Genomic DNA, 24,004 nt, shown 5'->3' on the forward strand with positions numbered 1-24,004 from the left:
TTATAAAACAACGCGAAGGAATTATGACATATATGCACTTTATTTTATGAGCACCTGAAAGGGTAAGGAAGTGCCGTAAATGTAATTTTAGAAGTGGTCCTGGGCTGGCTTCAAGGATGTGTAATGTTAAATCTATGAAGGGGTATGGGAAAGGGCATTCCAGAGGTGCCAGCTTGAGCAAAGGCACTCAAACAAAGGAGCGTGGGTCCCAGGGAACATCCTAAGAGTACATATTGGAGCAAAAATGAAACAGGAAAGTGAATACGTACGCAACCCCAGTAACGGGGTTTGGTAGGTTATATTTGGCTTGTAAAATAAAAATCTCCTACATTTCCTAACATTTCAAAAGAAGTGAAATGCAAATGACACCGGATTTAGGCTTTGGCCAGTAACAGTCGCCGTTCCTCTGGAGTGGCTGGCTGCTCCACGAGGGCAGAGCCATCTGCTTGGCTCACCACCCTACCCCAGGGCCTGCAACATTGTCAGGCACAGGGTGGGTGCTGGAGGGTTTACGAGAGCTAGAGGTTCGTCCTTCATTCTCTCCCCTCCAGTGCCCCCCACCCACCCAGCAGAGTGGGAGAGAGGAAAGGGCAATAGCCAGGCAAGGAATCTCCGCCCAACTGCAGGGCGCCCCTGCCCCACGCCTCGGGAGGTAACTCAATTCTTGACCGCTCCACGCGCCTCTCGCGGAGGCGCCATCTAAGGAGGGGGGAGGAGGGAGCAGCCGCGCCCCTCCGCTGACGCGGAGGGGCGGGACCCACAGCCCCGCAGGATCCGAGGCACGAGTCTGGCCGCCCGCGCCGCCGCAGACCCCACGATGCGGAGCGCCAGTGGACCCCACCAGCGCGCAGGTACCCGTCCACCCCTCCCCGCGCTTTGGCAAGAAGAGGGTGGAGCGGCCTGACACCCGCAGCCAATAAAAGCAGCGGGTTCCTGGTCCGATCTCCGATGCGGCTCGCCATTGGTCGCCACCCAGGTCTCGGCCCACCGAACCTTTGCGACCCGAGCCAATCGCGAGTCGGCGAGGCGACCCCCAGCTCCCTAGAAGCGGGCGGCGGGCGCAGGCGGGCGCGGAGCGGCTGGCGGAGACCGAGGACGGGAGCTAGCATCCCCTCCCCCTCGCGGCGCGCCGCCGGCCTCACCATGGATCCCGCGGTGTCGCTGGCCGTGTGCGCGCTGCTCTTCCTACTCTGGATCCGCGTGAAAGGGCTGGAGTTCGTGCTCATCCACCAGCGCTGGGTGTTCGTGTGCCTGTTTCTGCTGCCGCTGTCGCTCATTTTCGACATCTACTACTACGTGCGCGCCTGGGTGGTGTTCAAGCTGAGCAGCGCGCCGCGCCTGCACGAGCAGCGCGTGCGGGACATCCAGAAGCAGGTGAGCGTCCCCGCGCGGGCGCCCGAGCCCCGGGCTCGCGGGACAGGGCCTTGTGCGAGCCCAGCGGGGCGCGAGGCGCGGGGTGGTGCTGGCTGTAGGGGGAACCCAGACGGCGAGGACGAGGGGGCTTTGAGGGGGATTTGAACTCAATAAAAAGGTGATGGTTGGGGCTTCCCGGGAAGGGAACGGAGTAAGCAAAGGCATGGAGGGAACAGAACATTGCTCCGCTGTTTATGGGGTGCTCGGGTACCCGGAGGGATAGAAAGAATCCTGATAGGGGGAGATGGGCAGTGCACAGGTAGTTGTTATTAGGCCCCAGCGATTTCAGAGGAGGGAGGGCTTCCGGGAGGTGGAGCTGGCACTAGAGACTGGAAAGTAGGGGAAATGATTGGGGGAAGGGGTATCGGGTGGAGGGCCCGTTGTGAGCGACGGTAGAGAAGGGGAGAAAGTTGAAAAGTGAGTTTGGAGCTAGGTTGGGGAGAAGCCTTGAGTTTGGAGTTTACTATGTAGCAGCAAGGAGCTTTTGACACCCTTGGGATAAGGGACCGAAGTGACAAGGTGGTGCATAGCCGGGGTGAGGAGGTAATAATAGCAATGGTATTACTGCAGTGGGGGCCAGGCACTCACTCCTGGACAACGCATGCTTCTACCTCCCGGTAACTCTGTCCCTCCTCCCCTGTGTCAGTGCCCACAGAGCCTGCCTTGCTGCTGCCTTCTCCCCCGGAGGGCTGCATGGGCATCGAGCCTCTGCAGGTTTTTGGCTCCCTCTGCCCCTCCTTGTGTTCGTCTCTCAACTGGAATCAGGTTGCAAAGAGCTTCTGTTTCTTGCTGCCCCTCTCCCCGCAGATGTAGCAGTCCCCATGTTCTGTTTGTACTGTATTAAGCGGTGCAAGCAAGAGCATGAAGATGGATACTGAGGATCCCCATGAGGGGGGAGACGCTGGAGGGGGGGGGAATGCAGCATCTGGAAGGGCTTTGCTTGGGCTGCCCTGGGTTTTGCTGGTCCCAGTCACAGCTCCAGAACCCTTCCTACCCTTCCTCCCCAACTGCACCCTCTTTCGTAGCTCTTTTCATGCATTCAGATTCTCCATTTACCTGCTTGTCTCCTCCAACAGAATGTGAGCTACTGGAGGGCAGGAACTGGTGTCCGACTCACCTCTGCCCCAGAGCAGTCCAGTGAGCACTTGTTTACCTAAACTCAACCAAAGGGCTCACCGTGCACACCCTGTACCACTGATGTCCATTATTTCTAATCCTTACAGCAACCCTGGTAGGTCTTGTACCTATTCTACAGATGGGAAAAGTTGAAGTTCAAAGTATAAATCAGTACTCAACATGATGGGGCCGGAACCCAAGTCCGCTGATTTCAGAGCCTGAACTCTGACATTTTTCCTTTCCCATCCCATCCCATTCCATCCTGTAGGTCTGGTTCTTTTGCCTCACACCTGGCATGTTGTAATTAGCTACCAGAGTAGTTCCCCATTCTTGGGCCCTCCCCACCTCTCTTTGGCCTACATGCAGTCACAGAGACTACTTTCCACAGCATTGCTTCCTTGTCCAAAATCTTGGTTGGATCCAATCCAACCCTTATTTCAGGCTTTATGGCTTCCCCATTCATTTCATGTTGTGTGGCCCACCCTCCAGCTTGAATGCAGTACCCCAATCCATTCCCCCCACCTCTGGGCTTATATTACATACTGGGACTGCAGAGTCATGCAGGGTTAAGGCCTGCTTGGTCATGGAATCCCACATCTCGTGTCTTCACCTCTACTCACAGGAATCCATTCCTCAATAACTCCCCACCATCGGACACCTCTACTTCCCGTGGCACCCTGGCCTCCGATTACAGGAAAGTTCTTCCCTGCGTTGAGCTGTTTGCTTGAATAGCTTCAATGCAAACTCCTCCAGGATTCTTGGTTGCAAATGATAGAAACTCAGCTCAGACTGTTGACAAAAAAGGGGGGGGACTTTATTGACCCAGGTCCTGAAAAGTCCCAGAGTAAAACTGGGTCAGGCATGACTGGATCTAGGATCTTCCATCTCCATCTTTCCGTCCATCTGCCATCTCTTAGCTGTACTTTCCTCTGGGTTGACTTCACTCTCAGACTGTCTCCCTGCACCACGCACTACTCCCCAGCAGTTTCTGGCTTATATCCAGTCAGCTTAGCAGCCCCCTACAGCAAGTGCCTCTCCACGAACGGTCTTTTTGGCTTGACTTGGATCATAGGCCCATCCCTGAATCAGTCACTATGGCCAAGAGGATGGAGTCAGACCTCAGTCATGTGCCCACCTCCTGGGGTACGGGGAGAATCAGCATCACTTGAACCAAAGGAAGTTGGGAGTGTTAGAAGCAGATGAAGAGGGAATGGATGGTCACAAGTCATAGTGACAGACAGCCACCTCCCTGCCCTTGTCCATTTCAGCAGGAAGGGAACACTTCCTTCCATGTTACTGATGGCCTGTTGTCTCCTGGGCTTTTTGTTCTCTGTGTTTTGTGCTCTGGTCACTTATCATAGAGGTTTTTCAAAAGCTCTTCCTTCATTAGCTTGGTGGTCTTTCTCTGCCTCTCCAAGTGATACATGACTTAACATGTGCAAATATTGAGAACGGGGCTTGGCACATAACAGGCCTCGGTGCGCGTTAGCTATTACTCTGTTGACTGTTTTGTGTTTTTCTAAATATAAACTTTTTTTTTTTAAAGACCAATGAAACTAAGAGCTTATTCTTTTTTTGTGGGGAAGAGAGATACAGGACTTTATTGGGGAACAGTGTGTACTTCCAGGACTTTTTTCCAAGTCAAGTTATTGTCCTTTCAATCTTAGTTGTGGAGGGTGCCGTTCAGCTTCAAGTTGTTGTCCTTTCAGTCTTAGTTGTGGAGGGCGCAGCTCAGCTCCAGGTCCAGTTGCCCTTGATAGTTGCAGGGGGCACAGCCCACCATCCTTGAGGCAGTCGAGGAATTGAACCGGCAACCTTGTGGTTGAGAGCCCACTGGCCCATGTGGGAATCATACCAGCAGCCTTCGGAGTTAGAAGAATGGAGCTCCAACCGCCTGAGCCACCGGGCTGGCCCTACACTGTTGACTGTTAATACAAGCCCATCTGTTCTTCTAAAAGTCAGATAGTTCTGGCTATGAATCTGGGCTCTACCCTTCACTGGTTGTATGACCTGGGCAAGTTATTTTGCCTTCCAGTTTTCTCATCTGCAAAAGGGGATCATCCCAACCTCGTGGGGTTGTTGTGAGAATTAAATGAGGTGGTGTACAACAGGCGCCTGGCACAGTTGGGGGGGGGCACCTAGTAAATGATTATCATTTGTATGGTTGCTGTTATTACCATTACAAAACCTTTCCTGAACTTCCCAGTTAGAGTTCATGTTTTCAAAACTCGATGACTCAGTATTCTAGCTCTTCATTCTTCTTTGTGATGTGGCAACACCTGTCTTTTCTGTTGGCCTCACTAGCCTGGGAGGTTCCAGAGGGTAGAGACAGTGGGCCTGGAAGAAAGCAAGGGCTCTGTAAATGTTGGCTGAAAGTGAAGGCCTCCTTCCCAGCTCTCTCTCCAGAAAGCAAGGCTTCCAGCTGCTCTGGGGATCCTGGGGAGGGCTAGCTCAGCCTCTGTTCTATGGTTGCAGGTGCGAGAATGGAAGGAACAGGGCAGCAAGACCTTCATGTGCACAGGGCGCCCCGGCTGGCTCACCGTCTCACTCCGCGTTGGGAAGTACAAGAAGACACACAAAAATATCATGATCAACATGATGGACATTCTGGAGGTGGACACCAAGAAACAGGTGAGCATGGCATGGTTCACAGAATGTGAGTCGGTGGAGCAATGCCCCTGGTGCAAGTGACTCACAGGGAAATAATTTCAGCCAAGGGCATTCCAGGGTAGACAGGTCCGAGACCACTGGTCATTACAGAAGGCTCTGCCCACCACTGCCATCCTCTAGAGCCTCACACTTTTGGAAGAGATTGGTCATAGCCCCACCTCACAGGTGGGTAGACTGAGAGTTCAAGGGGATTCTTTGATTATCTGCAATTCCACAGAAAGAGGGATGGGCATATCATGGGCAAAAATGACACACAAGGCTTCCGGATCTCTGAGAAACACTTGCAGACAAGTAGAAGGGAGCACAAAATAAAGCCAATTTGATTGGCTTGCTTTATCTGGTTTCTCATTTTGTTTACATTTAAGCATGAACATCACACCCTTCTCCAGTACCTGTCCAGCAGACTTCTGGTTGGGAAGCCCTGTATTAAATTTTGAGAATATACCCAGTTTTCTCTTTTTCATACAGTGCTTTACAGCTTTAAAAATTAACTTGTTTAATGCAAAATAAGACCTTGAATGGTGAGTCATATTAGAGCTGGTTTGATTATTAATAGTTATCTTTTAGGAAGAAGCTTTTTCCCTATATAAGATGTTATAATGCAGATTTCAAATAATAGGCTATGAATAAAATGCTTGAAGTGATCGTTCATGCTTGAAAAAAAGGGAGACACAAAAGGGAATCTATTTACCCCTTCTCGATAAGGAAATGTGTGGGTAGACAGTGGGATGTGCAGGTGGCTGGAAAGGTGAGCCTTGTTCCAACCTTCCTGGGGACCCACTCGTTAATAGCTGTAGACATGAGTATACTCTTTGGCCTAATAATAATTCTGGTTCTTAAAACCTAGCTTCAGGAAACAGGAAACAAGATTAAACCAAAACAACACAGAGAGAAATTGTATGATTCCCTCCCTCCCTTCCTTCCATCCTCCCATCCTCCCTTCCTCCCTTCCTTCCTTTCTTCCTTCCTTTCTTCCTAAATCACAGCTGTATTTATAATCCACAACAACACAATATTCAATAGTAGGGAGTTATTAGATATGGTATCCGCATGGTGGCATTTTGTTGTAAGGCTTCTTTTCACCACTAAATAGCTTTATGAAATGTGATTGATGTATGAGAATCTGCACATACAGTGTACAATTTGATAATAAATTTTGACACCTTCATGCACCTATAAAATCATTACTACTGTCAAGACAATCAGCATACTGATCACCAAAACTTTCCTGCTGCCCCTTGGTAATCCCTTCCTCAGAGCCCTCTCTGACTCCTACCCCACATCTCTAGGCAAATAATGACCTGCTTTTTGTCACTATAAGTTAGTTTGTAGTTAGAGTTTTATATAAATGGAATCATGCATTATGTACTCTTGTTTTGTCTGGCTTCTTTCACTCAGCACAATTATTTTGAGATTCGTCCATGTTGAAGTATGTATCAGAAGTACATTCTGTGTTATTGCTGAGTAGTAGTCCATTGTATGATTGTATTGCAGTTTGTTTATCCCTTCATTTATTGATTAATATTTAGATTATTTCCAGCTTTGGGCTATCACAAATAAAATGGCTCAGAACTTTTAGGAACACGCTTTGTATGGACATATGCTTTCCTGCCTCTTGGGTAAATACCCAGGAGAGGAATGACTGGATCATATGATAGGTGTATGGTTAACTTTCTAAGAAACTGACAAATTGTCTTCCAACATGGTTGTAGCATTTTACATAGAGGTTTAGTGCTATAAATTTTCCCCCTTGAGCCATCCCACAAACCTTGATAGGTTATCTTTTCATTTTCATCCAGTTCAAAATACTTTCTGGTTTCCTTTTCGACATCTGCTTTGACCCATGAGTTATTTAGAGTATCTTATTCTGTCTCCAAATATTTGGGAATTTTCCAGAGATCTTTGTTACTGATTTGTAATTTAACCCAATTGTTGTCAGAAAATATGTTTTGTATGACCAGAATATTTTTCAGTTTATTGAGATTTACATTGTGACCCAGAATAGGGTCTATCTTGGTAAATGTTCCATGTGCATTTTTTTAAATGTGTATTCTGCCATTTTGGGGTAGTGTGCCCTGTAAACGTCAATTTGGTCAAGTTGGTTGATGGTGTTATTCAAGTCTTCTGTATCCTTCCAAATTTTCTCTCTACTTAGTCTATCAATCATTGAAATCTGTGCCTATGACTGGATATGTCTATATCTCTTGCAGGTCTATCAGTTTTTCCTTCATGTATTTTGAAACTCTGTTATTAGGTGTATAAATGTTTAAGAATTTTATGTCCCCTTGATTAATTGATCCTTTATAATTATGAAATGACCTGTTTTATTCCTAGTTATATTCTTTGTTCTGAAATCTATTTTTTATGATATACTAAAGCCATTCTAGCTTTTTTTTTTTGACTTGTGGTAGCATGATATGTCTTTCCATCCTTTCACTTTTAATCTTTTTTTTTTTTTGTAGTCCAAGTGTGTTTCTTGTAGGCAGCATATAGTTATATCTTGCTTTTTTATCCAATCTGACAATCTCTGCCTTTTAATTGAGACCATTTACATTTGATGTTATTATTGGTAAGGTTTGGCTCAACTCTGTCACCTTAGTCTTTGTTTTCTATTTTTCCCATTTGTTCTTTGTTCTCTTTTTCTTTCTTTTTTCCCCTATCTTCTTTTGAATTTACTGAATAATTTTTATGATTCTATTTTATGATTGTTAAGTATAACCCTGTTTTGTTATTTTAGCAGTTGTTTTAGGATTTATAGTATACACTTATCAGAGTCTAACTTCAAATGATATCCTATTTTATGTGTAGTATAAGGATATTATAATAACATACTTCCATTTTTTTCCTCCTGACCTCTGTGCTATTGTAGTCACACTGTTACTTATGTCATAAAGCCCTCACTACATTACTTTTTAATAGTCAGTTATCTTTTAAAGAAATTTAAATAAGAAAAAAATCTTATGTACTTACCCATATATAGTTGCCAGTTCTTCATTTCATTGTGTAGATTTGTATTTTCATCTGGTTTAATTTTCCTTTTGCCTGAAGAACCTCCTTTAACATTCTTGTATTCTAACTTTGTTGGCGATGAATCTTTCAGCCGTTGTATGTCTGAAAACATTTATTTTGCCTTCATTTCTTTTCCAGTTTTTATTGTGGTAAAATATACGTAACATAAAATTTACAATCATAAGTGTACAGTTAAGTGTACAGTTCAGTGGTATTAAGTATATTCATAAAATTATGTAACCATCACCAGCCATCAATCCTTATAACTCTTTTCGTCTTGCAAAACTGCAACTCTGTACTTTTAAGCAATAACTCCACAGTCCCTCTTCCCCCTAGGCCCTGGCCACCACCATTCTACTTTTTGTCTCTATGATTTTGACTACTCTAAGTATCTCATGTAATTGGAATCATACAGTATTTGTTGTTTTGTGACTGGTTTATTCCACTTATCGTAATGTCCTCAAGGTTCATCCAGGGTGTCGCATATTGCAGAATTTCAATTATTTTTAAAGCTGAAAAATACTCCATTTTATGTATATTCAATATTTACTTGTATATCTATTCTATCAATGGACAGTTGGTTGCTTCCATGTTTTAGCTATTGTGAATAATAGTGCTGTGAGCATGAGTGGACAAATACCTTTTCAAGACCCTGCTTTCAGTTCTTCAGGGTATGTACCTAGAAGTGGAATTGCTGGGTCATATGGTAATACTGTGTTTAATATTTTTGAGGAACCGCTATACTGTTTTCCACAGTTAGCTGTATCATTTTACTTTCCCACCAACAGTGTGCAAGGATTTCAGTTTCTCTACATCTTCACCAACACTTGTTATTTTCTGGGTTTGTTTGTTTGACAGTAGCCATCCTAATGGATGTGAAATTGCCTTCATTTTTGACAGATATTTTCACTGGGTATGGAATTCCAGATTGACAATTTTTTCTTTCAGCACTTTAAAGATGCCTCACTGTCATCTTGCTTGCATTGTTTCCAACAAGAAATCTCTTATCCTTTATCTTTGTTCCTCTGTATGTAACATGTCTTTTTTCCTCTGGCTGTTTTTAAGATTTTCTCTTTATCACTAGTTCTGAGAAATTTTACTGTGACGTGCCTTGGTATAATTTTTTTCATAATTCTTGTGTTTGGGATTCATTATAAATTTCATCAAATTTGGGAATTTGGGGATCTTCGTATCTTCAAATATTTTTTTCTGTCTGCTACTCTCTTTGAGAACTGCCATCACACATATATTAGGCCACTTGAAGTTGTTTCACAGCTCAGGTCACTGATACGCTGTTGATTTTAATTTTTTTTCCCTGTGTGTTTCATGTGGATAGGTTCTATTGCTGTGGATTAAATTTAATACTCTTTTCTTCCGCAATGTCTAATGTGCCATCATCCCAACCAGTGTATTTTTCATCTCAGACATTGTGGTTTTTATTTCTAGAAGTTTGATCGTAAATCTTTTTAATGTCTCTACTTAACTTTTTGAACATAAGGAATACAGCGATAATAACTATGTTAATGCTCTTGTTTGCTAATTTTAATATCTGTCAAATATGGGTCTGTTTTATTAAAACAGATTAATTTTTCTCCTCATTGTGGGTTGAATTTGTCTGCCTCTTTGCATACCTAGTAAACTTTGATTGGATTTTAGACGTTGTGAATTTTACCTTGTTGGGTTCTGGATATTTTTGTATTCTTATAAATATTCTTGAGCATTGTTCTGGGGTATGGCTGAGTTACTGGGAAACAGTTTGATCCTGTTCTTGATTTTTCAGGTGGGGCTAGAGCAGCATTTAATCTAGGGGTAGTTATTCCCCATTGTGAGGCAAGACCATTCTATGTACTTTACCCAATGCCCTGTGAAGCATGAGGTTTTCCAGTCTGGCTCATGGGAACAGATACTGTTCCCTGCCCTGTGTGAGCCCCTGCACTGTTTCTCATGGCTCTTTCCCTGGCCTCAGCCTCAGGTAATTTCCTCATGTGTATACACTGATCAGTACTCAGCTGAATACTCAATGGGCACCCTTTTCGGTTCTTCAGGGCTTTCTCTCTATACAATTTCCTCTCCGACTCTGCCCTGCAAATTCTATTTACCTCAGCCTTCTGGGATTCTCAACTCAGAGTCCACTGGCCCCCGCTGGGTTCCCCTTTCCTGCACTGCCTAACTGGGCAGTTAGCTGGGGCATTTGCAGAGCGCCCCTGTCTCAGCGATCATTAACTTCATCGCTTGATGTGCACTATGTTGAAAACTCTTATTTTATATATTTTTCTCTGCTTTTTGTTTTCAGGCAGCAGGGTAATCTGATCCCTGTTGCTCTATCCTGGCTGGAAGCAGAAGTCCACATTATGGCATATTAATGTATCCATTAAAAATCATGTTTTCCAAGAATATTTAATAACAGGATAATGGTCATGGTATCGTGTTAAATTTTAAAAGCAAGGGGGGTGGGTGATGAGGGTAAAGGGGATCAAATATATGGTGATGGAAGGAGAACTGACTCTGGGTGGTGAACACACAATGGGATTTATAGACGATGTAATACAGAATTGTACACCTGAAATCTATGTAAATTTACTAACAATTGTCACCCCAATAAATTTAATAAAAAAGAAAAAAAAAATTTAAAAGCAAGACATAAAAGCATGTGTTCGTGTGTATGTGTGTGTGTGTGTGTGCATTGTATTAAAACATACAAAATAGCAATATAGACATACATAGAAAAAGACTAAAAATAAATACATTCCAGTGTTAATATTGATAACTCTGAAGAACTGGATGGATGATTTTTGTTTTCTTTATATGTGTTGTTTCTTCCAAATAAGGGAGTATTTTTTCTATAATCTAGAAGAAAAATAAACTCAGTATTAAGTGTAAAGATATTTGAAAAGACAAGATTAGACAGTAGCAAACCCAGAGCCAGAAACTTCATTCATTATAATGAAGTGTAACGTTCTAGAAAGAGGCTATACGGGCCATGTAGGAATCTCTGCGTTGATTGTTTTGGAAAATTTGGGAAGATACCGTCTACTTACAGAAGCCCCTAGTAGGCCTGGCAGCCTCCTTGTGACTCAGGGTCTCTCTCCTTGTGTTAACAGATTGTCCGTGTGGAGCCCTTGGTGACTATGGGTCAGGTGACTGCCTTGCTGAACTCCATTGGCTGGACCCTGCCTGTGTTACCCGAGCTCGATGACCTTACAGTGGGTAAGGACTCAGACAGTCCTAGGATCATAGCTGAGGCACCTTGGCCCACCTTCTATCCAGTGCAGGAGTTGCCACTGTACCATCTGTGACAGAAATCCCCCCCCCATCTCTGTTCGCCCAGCTCCAAAGACGGGGTGCTCCCTGCAGGTCATTCCATTTCTAAACAGCTCAAATTATCAGCACTGTTCAATCTCTGGCTTGAATCTGCTTTCCTGGAACTTGTATCCATGGCTCCAGTTTTGCCCTGCGGAGCACATAGAGTAAATCTTTCCTTCCAGAGGATTCATCGTCCCCAAAGCTTTCTCTTTTAAAGAGGAAACACCTTCAGTTCTTTTAACTGTTCCCATAGGACACGGCTTCCTGCCATCCAACTGACGCCCCTTTTCATTAATGTCCCTCTTAAAATGAATGCACACAGGTTTGTAGGTTGGGTCTGGCCAGAAGTAAGGTTGTAAGTGTCCTTGACAGGGTCTCCCATCCATCCCTCTCCTCTGAGCAAGCCCTTATCCTCCAATCTGAGCCCCTCCTTCTCTCTCCTGCTCATTAGATTCACAGAGATGAGAAATCTCCCCTAAGTGAACAGCCCGTTTGTGCTAGCCCTGTCATACCACCCTTGTGCTATAAGCTTCCCTGCTCCGGCAATGTGCCCTTTACCTAATTCTCCCCAACCCCACACCCTGCTGCTCCACCTGGCTAACGTGTGTCTCTACAGGGGGACTGATCATGGGCACGGGCATTGAGACATCATCCCACAAGTATGGTCTATTCCAACACATCTGCACAGCCTACGAGCTGGTTCTGGCTGACGGCAGCTTTGTGCGGTGCACACCGGTGAGTTAAGAGATGGGGTGTCCCCGCCAGCCTGCCCTGGGCATCAAGGACCCTGGCACTAGGGAGGTGGCTCCCTTTGGGGTGCTCCATTTTAAATACACTTACTCAGTCTGGGTCTGTATTCATAATAATAAAGATGTATATAGCCCCTTTATGTGCTCAGACACTGTTATAAACGCTTAATATATATTAAGGCTTTTAATCCTTCAACCGCTTTATGAGGTAGGTACTATTATTAGCCACATTTTATAGACAGGAAACTAAAGCACAGAGAGGTTAATCAACTTGACCAAGGTCAGATAGCTAGTACATCCTGCTTAGCTGGGATTCAGATCCAGGTTTTCAGACTTCCAGGTCAATGTCCTTAGCTTTCCATCACACTGTTCTGCTTGTCTGGGGGCAGTCAGGTCTCAATATCAAAGCTTTATGTCACACGGTGTGAGGGGTAACTGAAAGCGATCAGAGGGGCTGTTTTGCAGGAAAAAAAAAAAATTCTACTGCCCAAAGTGGGACACAAACATTTAAGGCATTTACCCTAAGGAGTGGGGCAGGATTGAAACTTTAAATACATTTGATCTCTCCAAGCATATCTGAGGGGCCCCTGGGATGGGAGGGAGAGTGCAAGCCTTCAGAAGCAAATGTTTCAGTGAGTTACCGGAGTTGTTGGCCTCACAGAAGAGTGCAGGGCAGGACTCCCGGCTTGGGAGCTCTGGTCTTGGGCAAGAGAGACCCCTTTCACACTAGTTCAGCACTTTTCCCTAAACGGACTGGGCCCTGCCTTGTACCTATTTATTACCAGCCGAGAGAGGAGACAAACATTCATGAATTCCTTCCCTTCTCTGAGGCCAAGTTTGCTATCTGACAAATGTGATGTCAGGAGGAGAAAGTAGACACCATAAGGGAAGCTCCTAGCATAGAGCTGGGCACGCAAAAGATGGTTATTACTGCTGATCTGACTGTGTGATCGGGGGGTGGCCCGGATGGGGGTCAGTTGGCCTACTTGGGCTGTTCCAGAGGCTTCTACTGGTCCACTGCAGAGCTTCCTGGCTCCATCCCCCTGTCCACTGCGCCCACCATGCCCACACCAATGGCATTCAGCATGAACAGACACCACATAGCTGTCCTCTAGGTGAAGACCATACAAGGCTGGACTTTTCCAAAAGGTGCTCTATTAGAATCCGAGAATCTGAGTTAGAATGGCCAGATGAAAAGTCAGTCGTCTGTCTCCCAGACAAATGCCAAAACACAAAAATGATGAATTTAGAAGCAGATGTGGGGAACCAGATAAGTGTTACAGGCAGACGCTGGCTCAGGAGTTAGGCCATCTAGCCTGAGTTCTGGCATCACCACGCTGTCTGTGGGGAGCCTTGGATGAGCCTGTTACCTCTTGGTGCCTCACTTTCCTCACCTGTTCAGGTGAAAGTGTTATTGCTCTCCCTGGGTTATGGGGGAGGGGGTACAATCCCACAGCTAACCACTGGGAAAGGCTTTGTAAATGTGGGTAATGGCCCAGAAGGGAGGCTTTTTAATGTTCTGTGGTGACCCTGACCCTCAGTAAGGGTTCAGCTCTTTGTTTAGCCTGGCCTGGGATTCCTGGCCCTTAGTCCCCCACTTTGGGTCTTTGGGCAGTGCTGGTCACGGCCTCTTCCTGGGTAGCCTGTGGTCCAGGAGTCGTGCCTCTGTGGAGGAGGGATGAGGCACTCGCTATGAGTACCCCTGACGAGGCAGTGTGAGGTCCATTGTCATGCTGAAGTTCAGAGGGAAAACAGGCCCAGAGCACAGTTTGGAAAGTGCTTTGTGGGGTTTACACAGCGAGATGGTGACAGAACAGGAATTGAGCCCAGGCCCCGGGTGGTTTGTGCCCTTGGGTACTGCATGCCACCATGCAGGGCCTCGGGTTCAAGCTCTCAGGAAGTGTTGGCTCTGCCTTGCAGTCGGAAAACTCAGACCTGTTCTACGCTGTGCCCTGGTCCTGTGGGACCTTGGGCTTCCTGGTGGCAGCTGAGATCTGCATCATCCCTGCCAAGAAGTTCGTCAAGCTGCGGTTTGAGCCCGTGCGGGGCCTGGAGGCAATCTGCGACAAGTTCAAGCTTGAGTCCCAGCGGCAGGAGAACCACTTTGTGGAAGGGCTGCTCTACTCCCTGGATGAGGCCGTCATCATGACAGGGGTCATGACGGACGAAGTGGAGCCCAGCAAGGTAGGCCAGGGCGTCAGCTGCTGCAGACCACAGCCTGGCAGGAGGAAGGCCTGGGTGGGCTAGGAATGAGCCCTTTGCCCCACCCTGACCCTGGCAGCCACCCTCGTCGAGGCTGCAACCTGGGTCAGCTCACCTGGGGTTCAGGCAACGGGATCTATACTCAGAGCTTTCTTGGCAGTGACAAAAGCTTCCATTTCCTCTGCCCGCACCTCCTACCAGGTATGTGTGTGTCTCTTGGTGGATGTAATCTTTAATCCTCACAGCAACCCCATTTTATAGATGAGGAAACCAAGGCTCCAAGAGATCATACAAACTTCCACAAGATGACAAAGCCAAGACCTGAGTAATTGATTTGACGCCTTGGAATCCAGATGGATACTCCTTCAACTTATACTATGTAATTTTTAAGTGCTTTTTTATGAGAGTTTTTTAGATTTTTGTTATGAGAGACTTGTAAACAAGTAAAAGGAAAGACTCTACCTGTAAACATGACCCAAAGCCAGCTATTGCCAACGTGTTCGGTATATTTGTTTCTTCTTTTTCAGTGCATAGATTTTTTTTTTTTTAAGTTTTTAAACTACAAAAGTAGTGTAACGTTAAAATATATATAAAAAAAAAAGTTAAAGTGTGTCTCTTTACCCCCAGGCACACAACCACTTGTACTGGTTTGGTGTGTGTTCTTCAAGGACGTGTGTGTGTGTGTGTGTGTGTGTGTGTGTGTGTGTGTGTGTGTACATACATACATGCTCTCATTTCATTCCATAGGATACCACTGATGCATGTAAATATTTGACCTAACTCATTGCTTACTGATGAGCATTTATATCACTTAACATGTTTTGTTTGCTCTTACAATTAAGATTGCGATGAAAATTCTCTTACATCTATCCTTTGCCTCTTGTACGAGCATTTCTGTAAGAGTGAGTCTAAAAAGTGGAATTTCTGACCCCAGGGTTTGAACATGCTAAATTGATAGCTACGACAAAATGGCCCTCCAGAAAAGTACTGCCCACTTCCAACAGCGGTGTATAAGAATGCCTTTCTCGTCCATTCTTGCCAACACTGGAGAGTATCACTCTTTCTATTTTTGCCAATCTGATAGGGTTATAAATAGTATCTTGTTTTATTTTGCAGTCCTCAGGTCACTTGTGAGGTTGAACATCTCTTTAGGCAGTTTTTATTTGTTTTCAGCTGTGATCATCTATTCAAATTTGTGGGTTTTTTTTTATGGTCTAGTGTGTTAAGCATTCCCTCATGTAGTTACATTGCCTTCAAAATGATCATATTTAACATCTACAGAACTTTGCATTGAGTGAATGCCCTATTATTTACTAAACCACTGTCCCATAGTTGCAAATTTAAGTTGCTTCCAGTTTTTTATTACATTAATTAATGTAGCAAGGAACATCTTTTGTCTGTAACTTAAATAATATCTTAAAGTAGAATTAGTAGATCAAAAGTTAGGCACCCTTCAGGCACTTGATCAATCAATACCTATGTACTTAAAACATTTTAAAATTGGAAGGGACTCAAAAATCATGTGAGACAATCCCCTCTCCAAATAAGAAACCGGGGCCCAGAGGGAGCTAGAAACTCTCCCCTGAGGACACACAGCTAACCCAGCGTAGATTTAAATTTAGGTCTCTGACTCCTACTTCAGTATTTCTTCCCCTCCGTTTCAGCTTCTAGAATTTAGCATCATCCACAAACATTGATCAGGCACCTTTCTTGTGGGAAATCTGGAACAGGAGTGGGAAGTCCGGACACTGAGCCCAAGTTCCCCAACACTCCCAGGGCCTAGGCTGAGCCCAATCAGCATGTGTCACCTCGTCACCTGGCCAGGACATCTAGTCCAGAGGTTTGCCAACTTCTCTGAAGTGTTCGCTTAGAGGCTGCCAGTAGTGATAAGCTGAGGGAGGGGATCATGGGGAATCACCTCCCCCACCACTCTTCTGTCATCTGTTTGATGTATTATATGCCACCTAAGCTTACAGTTAGGCAGAGGAGTTTTTACAGCTTTTTCAATGTTTAAGCACCTTGACCCTGATTTCCCAAGAAGACTGAGGCCTTACCTAGAGGCTTGTCTAGTGTCAGTGGCAGAGGCTGGGCTCCCAGGCCATAGCCTTTTGCAAAGTGTCGCAGTGAGCAAGACCCTGATGCTCAGTGGGAACAGGGCTGGGGGAGAAGCATGGTAGATGCCATTAGATATGTAGACATTTTGTTTAAGGAGCATTTCTTTCAAATATTCCTCTTTAGCGGGCTGCTCAGGAATTTGTCCTTGGGTGCCAGGTACTGTCCAATGGAAGGCTCACGGTGGCCCCAGGAGCGGGCAGCTCTCCCGCATTGTATAGGGGACGCCCCAAGGTAGGAAGTGGCTTCCTATCTAAGTGCCAGGGTTAGAACTGGAACTCACACGCCTGCCTGGCTACCCCATCAGTGTGCCCTGGGAGAAGTAGACAGTCTGGGTTCTTGATCATATCCTGGGCTTCTCTGGCACAAATGGTTCCTGGTAAGTCAGTGAGCAGCGAGAGTGTCTGTCTCCAGGAACCTGCAAGTTTCAGTTACATTATGCAGCTGGTGCCATTGCCAGGTGTGTGGCCAGGCCCAACCTGGGGTTAGATCAGGTTGCTGTGTTTCTGTTGGGTTTCGGTCTCCTTTACATTAGCAGGCAGAGGCCAGTGCACGGTGTCTTTCGCCCTCCCCCACACTGTCCTCACCGAAACTGTCTTGTGTAAACAGGCTCTGTGTCCCCCGTTTCCTGGCACGTCGTGGCCCTTGGTTTCCTCTCTGCAGAGTGGCCTGCACAAGAGGGTGACACCCAGATAAGCAACCACTCAAAGGGTTGGCTGGCTCCAGGGTAGAGGAGGTTGGTGAGGGGATGTCGTCGGGGGTGGAAGGCCAGTGCGGGTGAATAGTGTGACCCCGCTGTGGCCAGGCACCAGTGCATGGCCCTCTCTACCTTATCTTTTAGTCTTCCCAACCACTCCAGGGGGTAGTAATGTTTCCATTTTGCCGGCACAGACAAGGAGGCTCAGAGAGGCTAAGTAACCCGACCAGGGTGAGCTTAGTGTCTTATAAATAGAGGAAGCAAATTGGCCAAGAGGATGCATGGGATGGTCCCATTTTTGTAAATCTGTTTGCATGTGTGTACACAGGAAATAAAACCTAATGAATGCACATCAGTTTTAGTAGGCTGTGGGGGTGAGGGTGAGGCTACAGAGGTGTCTCTCTAAGTCACATATTTTTGCAATGTTTCAAGTTTTCATAGATTATACATTTCTTTTAGAATCCGGAAAAAAATCAACAGGATTGTTGTTTTGTTTGTTTTGTTTTGTTTTGTTTTGATAGTGCCCACATTCTGTAGCCTACCATTCAGGGTGCTCTGCCCTATGACCCTGGCCTTGTTGTGAAACATGGGGTGCACCCTTGCCCTGCCTCATGCCAGCCTGGTGGCCTCGGACAATCTATTCCACCTTGATGGTTCTCGTTCTCATCCATGAAACAGGCACAGCCCCGCTATGCAAGGTTGTGGAGAGGGTAAAGAACGAAATGGTTAGGAGCCAGCATCGCTGTGGAGCGTGAGCTCAACACACGTTGTGATGCTCTTCCTGCACCAGTTCCCCTAGAGCCGGCTCACTTCTTGCCTCTGCTCCTGCCTTTTCCTCCCTCATGGTCCCCTGATAGCATTCTTTCTCTCCTATGTGGTCTCCACTCTACTTCTTCCTACCCTTTGCCGAGCCTGCCCAGCTGGGTGTGATTTCACCTGCCCCATAAAGCTCGATGTCTGTCCTGCCCCCTAGAGAAGCTGGTCTGATGTGGGCCATGAGCATCTGCAGTGTGTGTGTGTGTGTGTGTGTGTGTGTGTGTGTGTGTGATTTCTAATAGGTATCAAACAACTCCTGAAAAGCATATATTTTTATTGCCATTTTACATGTGAAGAAACAGGCTGAGAGTGCCCTGCTCAATGTCACACAGCTCATGTATGTCCGGGACGGGGTTGGGCCCCAGCCCCCCAACCCTGGAGCCTGTGCTCCTTTGGGGCTGCCACTCTGCCTCTCTCTGAAAGCATCTGTTCAGAATTCATCTCACAGATGAGGAAATTGAGGCCCAGAGAAGCTAAGTCTCCCCAGGACACACAGCAGGTGAAGTTTGGAACCACTTAGGGCTGAAGAAGACACCAGCTAAATGCAAGGTTTAGGCACTAGGGCCGCAGGGCCCAGTGCCAGGGAAGCACGTAGGTTTACTCTGAGTTTCCTCCATTGATGGTGGCTGTCTCGTGGAAGCATCGCACCCAGGGGCTTGTAGGACTTAGTCAAGAGCAGCAGGGACAGTGCTGTGGTTAATTAGTGCTGTCGACCATGGGACCTGCTGAGGAGGGGATGACCCATGCTTCACATCTGTGCCAACTCCAGCCTCATGGGAGGGAGGGAGGGAGGCATTCTCCTGCACTGCGTTGTGGCAGACACCAGTAAACATTTGCACTTTGATTTTCTCACTGAGAAGGAACAGCACGCTAGGTCGGGGTCGCTCAGCCCTCTAGACTGTCAGGAACTAGCTGTTGGGCCTTGGGCACACCACTTAACCTCTTTGAGCTTCTGCTCTCTCTGCTAGAGAACACACGCTGTGCTTCACCTCACCAGGCTTTCAAGAGTCTCAAAGGCGATAATAGACACGAAAGAGCTTTGAAAAGGCCAGGAGTGCTGAACAGAAGCCCGGTATCACTGTTACACCCTGATGGCATTCGGTGCTTGTCTGTGGGCTGACACAATGCTCTCTGTCATTGTAGCTGAATAGCATTGGCAATTACTACAAGCCGTGGTTCTTCAAGCACGTGGAGAACTACCTGAAGACAAACCGCGACGGCCTGGAGTACATCCCCTTGAGACACTACTACCACCGGCACACGCGCAGCATCTTCTGGGAGCTCCAGGTGAGGCTCAGATTTCCCCGTACTCCTGGCTCCTTCCAGTCGGCTGGGCAGGAAGCCAGGATGGTTCACACTGTGGCCACACTCTCTCCCCTTAGGGGAAAAGAGTGGCTTTGTCCTAGGGAACTGGACACCCTCTTACAAAGCAACACGGTCACTGCCTTCTGAGGGATTGCACCATCTTCACTTAAAGCAGCAGGTTTTCAACGAGCAGCTGAGAATGGGATGCTAGGCCACGTAACTGGGGGAACGCGGACCTGTTCCGTCCTTGAGGAACGGTAGCCTCGTAGCAAGCAGACAGCCTCTAGCCCAGTAAAGGGCCACAAGAACAGGAAGAGGAAGTGGGTAGTTTAGTCCTGCCTAGGGTTGGAAGTCACCATCAAGCTTGGCCTTGACAGATGAGCAAGAATTTGATGTTGTATGTGGAGGGATGAGGAGCGGCGACATTTTAAATAAAAACATCAGGGTAAGGCCTCTTAGGAGATGATTTCTGAGCAGGGACCTGAACCACAGGATGGGCAAGCCATGCACAACTCCAGGGGAGACTGTTCTAGGCAAAGAAAGGACCAGAGCACAGGTTCTCACATGGGCTGCATGGGTTGTTGATTTTTTCTCTTTTTTTTGATTGAAGTCAAATCATACAACATGTAATTAGCCATTTTAAAGTGCAAACTTCATTGGCATTTGGTACATTCATAATATTGTGCAAGCATCATCCCTCTCTGGTTCTAAGACATTGTCATCACCCCAAAAAGAAATCCTGTAGCCGTTAAGCAGTCGCTCCCCAGTCCCCCTTTCCCTAGCCTTTGTCAACCATCAGTCTGTTCTGTCTCTATGGATTTACCTATTTTAGACATTTCATATAAATGGAATCATCAAATATAGAGCCTTTTGTGTCTGGCTTTCTTTCACGAAGCATGTTTTCAAGGTTTATCCGTATTGTAGCATGTCAGTACTCATTCCCTTTTATTACTGAATAATACTCCATTGGAAATACCACGTTTTGTTTATCCACTTATCTGTGGTTGGACATTTGGATTGTTTCCACCGATGGCATTGTGAATAATGCTGCTATGAACGTTTATGTACAAGTATTTGTCTGAGTACTAGTTTTCCATTCTTTGGGGTATGTGCCTATGAGTGGAATTGCTGGGTCAAATGGTAACTCCGTGTCTAACTTATTGAGGAATTGCCACCCTTTTTCCCACAGTGGCTGAGCCATTTCACACTCCTAACGGCAGTGTTCCAGGGTCTCTCCATTCTTACCAACACTTGTTATCTTCTGGGTTTTGATTATAACCATCCATCCAATGAAGTAGCATCTCATTGTGATTTTGATTTGCATTTTCCTAATGACTAATGATGTTGAGCATCTTTACATGCTTGTTGGCCATTTGCATATTTTTGGGAAAAGTGTCTATTCAGATCCTTTGCCCATTTTTAATTGAACTGTTTGCCTTTGTTGTTGAATTGTAAGAGTTTATATATTCTGAATACTAGACCCTTATCAGATACACGACTTACAAATACTTTTGTCCCATTCTCTAGGTTGTCTTCACTTTCATGATAATACCTTTTGATGCACAAAAGATTTTAGTTTTGGTGAAGTCCAGTGTTTCTGTTTTTTGTTACTCGTGGTTTTAGTGTCATATCTAAGAATCCATTGCTAAATCCAAGGTCATGAAGATTTATCCCTGTTTTCTTCTAGGAGCTTTATGGTTTTAGCTCTTATATTTAGGTTGTTGATTTAAGGGTTTTTTGTATGGTATGAAGTAGGGGTCCAACCCCATTCTTTTGCGTATAGTTTCCAGTTGTCACAGCAGGTTCCATGTTTTTGAAAAACAGCCAGAAGTCCCCTGAGCTAGAACCATGGTGGGGAATGAGGTCACAGCAGCCAGAGCTTAGATCATATGGGTCCTTGTCGGTCAAGGAAGAATTTTATATTTTCCTCTAAGTATGATAGGAAATTGGCAGAGGGCTTTGCACAGAAACGTGATATGACCTGATTTTTGTTTTAAAAGAATAACTTTGACAGTTAAATGGAGAGTAGATGGGAGTGGAAGAGTGGAAGAAAGAAGATTTCTGTTATCTAGGGTGATAGCAGATCTGTGAGATACTGTGAAGGTTGAACCAACCAACCTTCCAGACAGATTGGCTGTGGGTGTGATTCCAAGGCTCGGGGCCCAAGCAACGGGGTGCCATTGACCGCCATGGGCAACGTGGGGGAAAAGTCTGGGAAGGGACACCGGAAGTTTGGTCTGGGCCATGTCACTGAGTGAAGCCTTTCAGGCATCTAGTGGGCAGCTGTCTCTGAGTCTGGGCTCCAAGGCAGAGGTGGGGTTGCACATATCAGTGTACACATAACCAACAGCATTCTAGGTAATCATTCACTCCTCTCAGACCTGGGCCATCCCTTACTCACCAAGCTCGGTCAGTCAGCGGTATTTAGGTCAGGACTAGCTACACAATACAGTGCAAAAAGCAGGGGGAAAGTGCCATCAGTGTACTAAGTTACAAAATTTTTTTCTTTCTTCTGTGGTCTCTCTCTCATCATAAATATTTGCTATTTAATGTTATTCTACGTAAAGAAAATTTAAGTTATTAGTGTGAGTTTTACTGTTCATCTTTTAAATACAAGCGCATTTAACTCTTCAAGTATACGTATTTCATTTTTAAAGCAGCAGTGGAAACACTGTACCAAATTAACTCAACTGTTTTTATTTCCCTTGATAATATTCACATTCTACCAACACTCCATCTTGGCTCCTGGTGAGTAGGGAAGGACAGAAAAGAAAAGGGACTGAGCAGCCCTGCCTTTCCCTTCCCTTTAATGTCCTCATTTCCAGCAGTGTAAGTGGTTGGCTAATACAGGGAAGTAATGTCAGGAAGGGTAGATAGGTTGTTGGTTGTTCATGTTTCTTAGAATGTCATTGTCACAGGGCCTGCTTCTAGAGTTTGGGGTCCTGGCTCAGGCTGGGCCCATTGGACCTGTAGTGGGGCCCTGCAGCCCAGCAGAGCAGAGGTGGCCAGTAGCAGGCAGGATGCAATACAGGCCAAGGGCAGCTGAAGAGCAGGGGGCCAAAGAGGGAAGAGGCTACAATGAAGGTCCCCGGAGTAACTGACCTTAGTATGCTCGTGGGACGGACCAGGAGTGAAGCCAGGGACACAGGACTTGGGGTCACTCCAAAGCAGAAGGATGAATACGGGGTAGACAGAGGCGAGAAAGGAGAAGGGCAGGGCACACTGTTTAAACTTGAACTTTGTGAGGTTGAGACTTTGGAAAAGGAGTGGTTCCAGCTGGTAACTTTTGTCTAACAATGGACAATTTTAGGGGAAAAAATGTGAATGGCTTTTAAATATAAGAAAGGTGATGCAGTCTCCCTCAGAATTAAAGACAGGCAAAACAGAACTGCAGGAGACTCATTTTCCACCTATCAGAATGACAGAGATGCAAAAGTTTGATAACTCGCCGTGCTGGCCGGGGTGTGGGGAAACGGAGATCTCCTACATTGTTTGGGAGAGTATAAAGTGGTACAAGCTCTTAAAATAGTATCCATTAAAATTTCACACACTGTCTGAACCAGAATTTCCACTTCTAGGAATTTATCTTACAGATAAACGTACGTGTAAATGGGCAAAGCTACATGCACAAAGGACACTCATTGGGGTAGTCGGGAAATAATAAAAATGCTCGTCAGTACAGAACTGATTAAATAAATTAGGCTACATTTATACAGTAGAGCAGAGGTCAGCAAACATTCCCCGTAAAGAGCCAGGTAGTCGTTTAAAGCTTTGTGAACCGTGAGTTCTCTCTAGGAGCAGCTCTGCCCTTATAGCCGGAAAACAGCCATAGACGGTATGTAAGTGAACGGGCATGGATGTTTTCCAATAAAACTTTATTTACAAAACCAGAAGGTAGGCCAGATTTGTCCCAGGAGCCATAGTTTGTGGGTCCCTGCAGGACACTGTTAGGCACCCACGACCAAGAACGCAGCAGCTCTCTGAGTGCTAATACACAGGAGGCTGTCGGGTGCACTGTTTTGTGAGTGGTTTCCGGAAAGCCCATATGCTCGTTCGCATCAAATGTCTCTGGAAGGTACACAATTCCTAACAGTGGTTGCCTTTGGAGAGGGGAAAGAAGAGGCAGGGACGTGAAGGGAGGCTTAACCTTTGGACTGTTGGGATTTCTGCTGTGGGCATGTGTGGCTTTTCCAAAAACAGCCAAGGAAACAATAAAAGCCACACTACGTATTGTACTCCTGTTGTGTACCAGGCATTGATTTGCCGCGTTTCCCTGAAAATAAGACCTAGCCGGGCCATCAGCTCTAATGCATCTTTTGGAGCAAAAATGAATATAAGACCCGGTCTTATTATATTATATAAGATCCGGTCTTATAATAAAGTAAGACCAGGTCTTATATTCATCTTTGCTCCAAAAGATGCATTAGAGCTGATGATCCGGCTAGGTCTTATTTTCCGGAAAACATGGTAGGTGCCAGTATCTAACAGAAGAGAGCAGAGAGGTCCGTCCCTCATGGGCGTGGGCTGGTGATCAGAGAGGTGATTCCACGGGAGTGGAGGGGGAGAGTCACTCAGCCCCAAAGCTTAGCATGGTGGCTGCTTTGGGAGCCGC

General features: G+C 45.9%; 1 protein-coding gene across 1 annotated transcript in view; it reads left to right on the forward strand.

Annotated features, from left to right (window-relative positions):
* The first annotated feature begins 745 nt into the window (after window positions 1-745).
* The window catches only part of DHCR24 (24-dehydrocholesterol reductase), a 29,096-nt gene continuing 5,837 nt past the window's right edge, over window positions 746-24,004 (forward strand). The window contains exons 1-6 of the mRNA XM_081057995.1: window positions 746-1,374; window positions 5,005-5,160; window positions 11,310-11,415; window positions 12,128-12,246; window positions 14,181-14,444; window positions 19,231-19,374. Of these exons, the coding sequence (XP_080914121.1) occupies window positions 949-1,374; window positions 5,005-5,160; window positions 11,310-11,415; window positions 12,128-12,246; window positions 14,181-14,444; window positions 19,231-19,374 (1,215 nt within the window). The 5' untranslated portion in view covers window positions 746-948. The remainder of the gene's footprint in view (window positions 1,375-5,004; window positions 5,161-11,309; window positions 11,416-12,127; window positions 12,247-14,180; window positions 14,445-19,230; window positions 19,375-24,004) is intronic.

Source organism: Rhinolophus hipposideros (assembly GCF_964194185.1).
Source record: "Rhinolophus hipposideros genome assembly, chromosome: 8".
NCBI lineage: Eukaryota > Metazoa > Chordata > Mammalia > Chiroptera > Rhinolophidae > Rhinolophus > Rhinolophus hipposideros.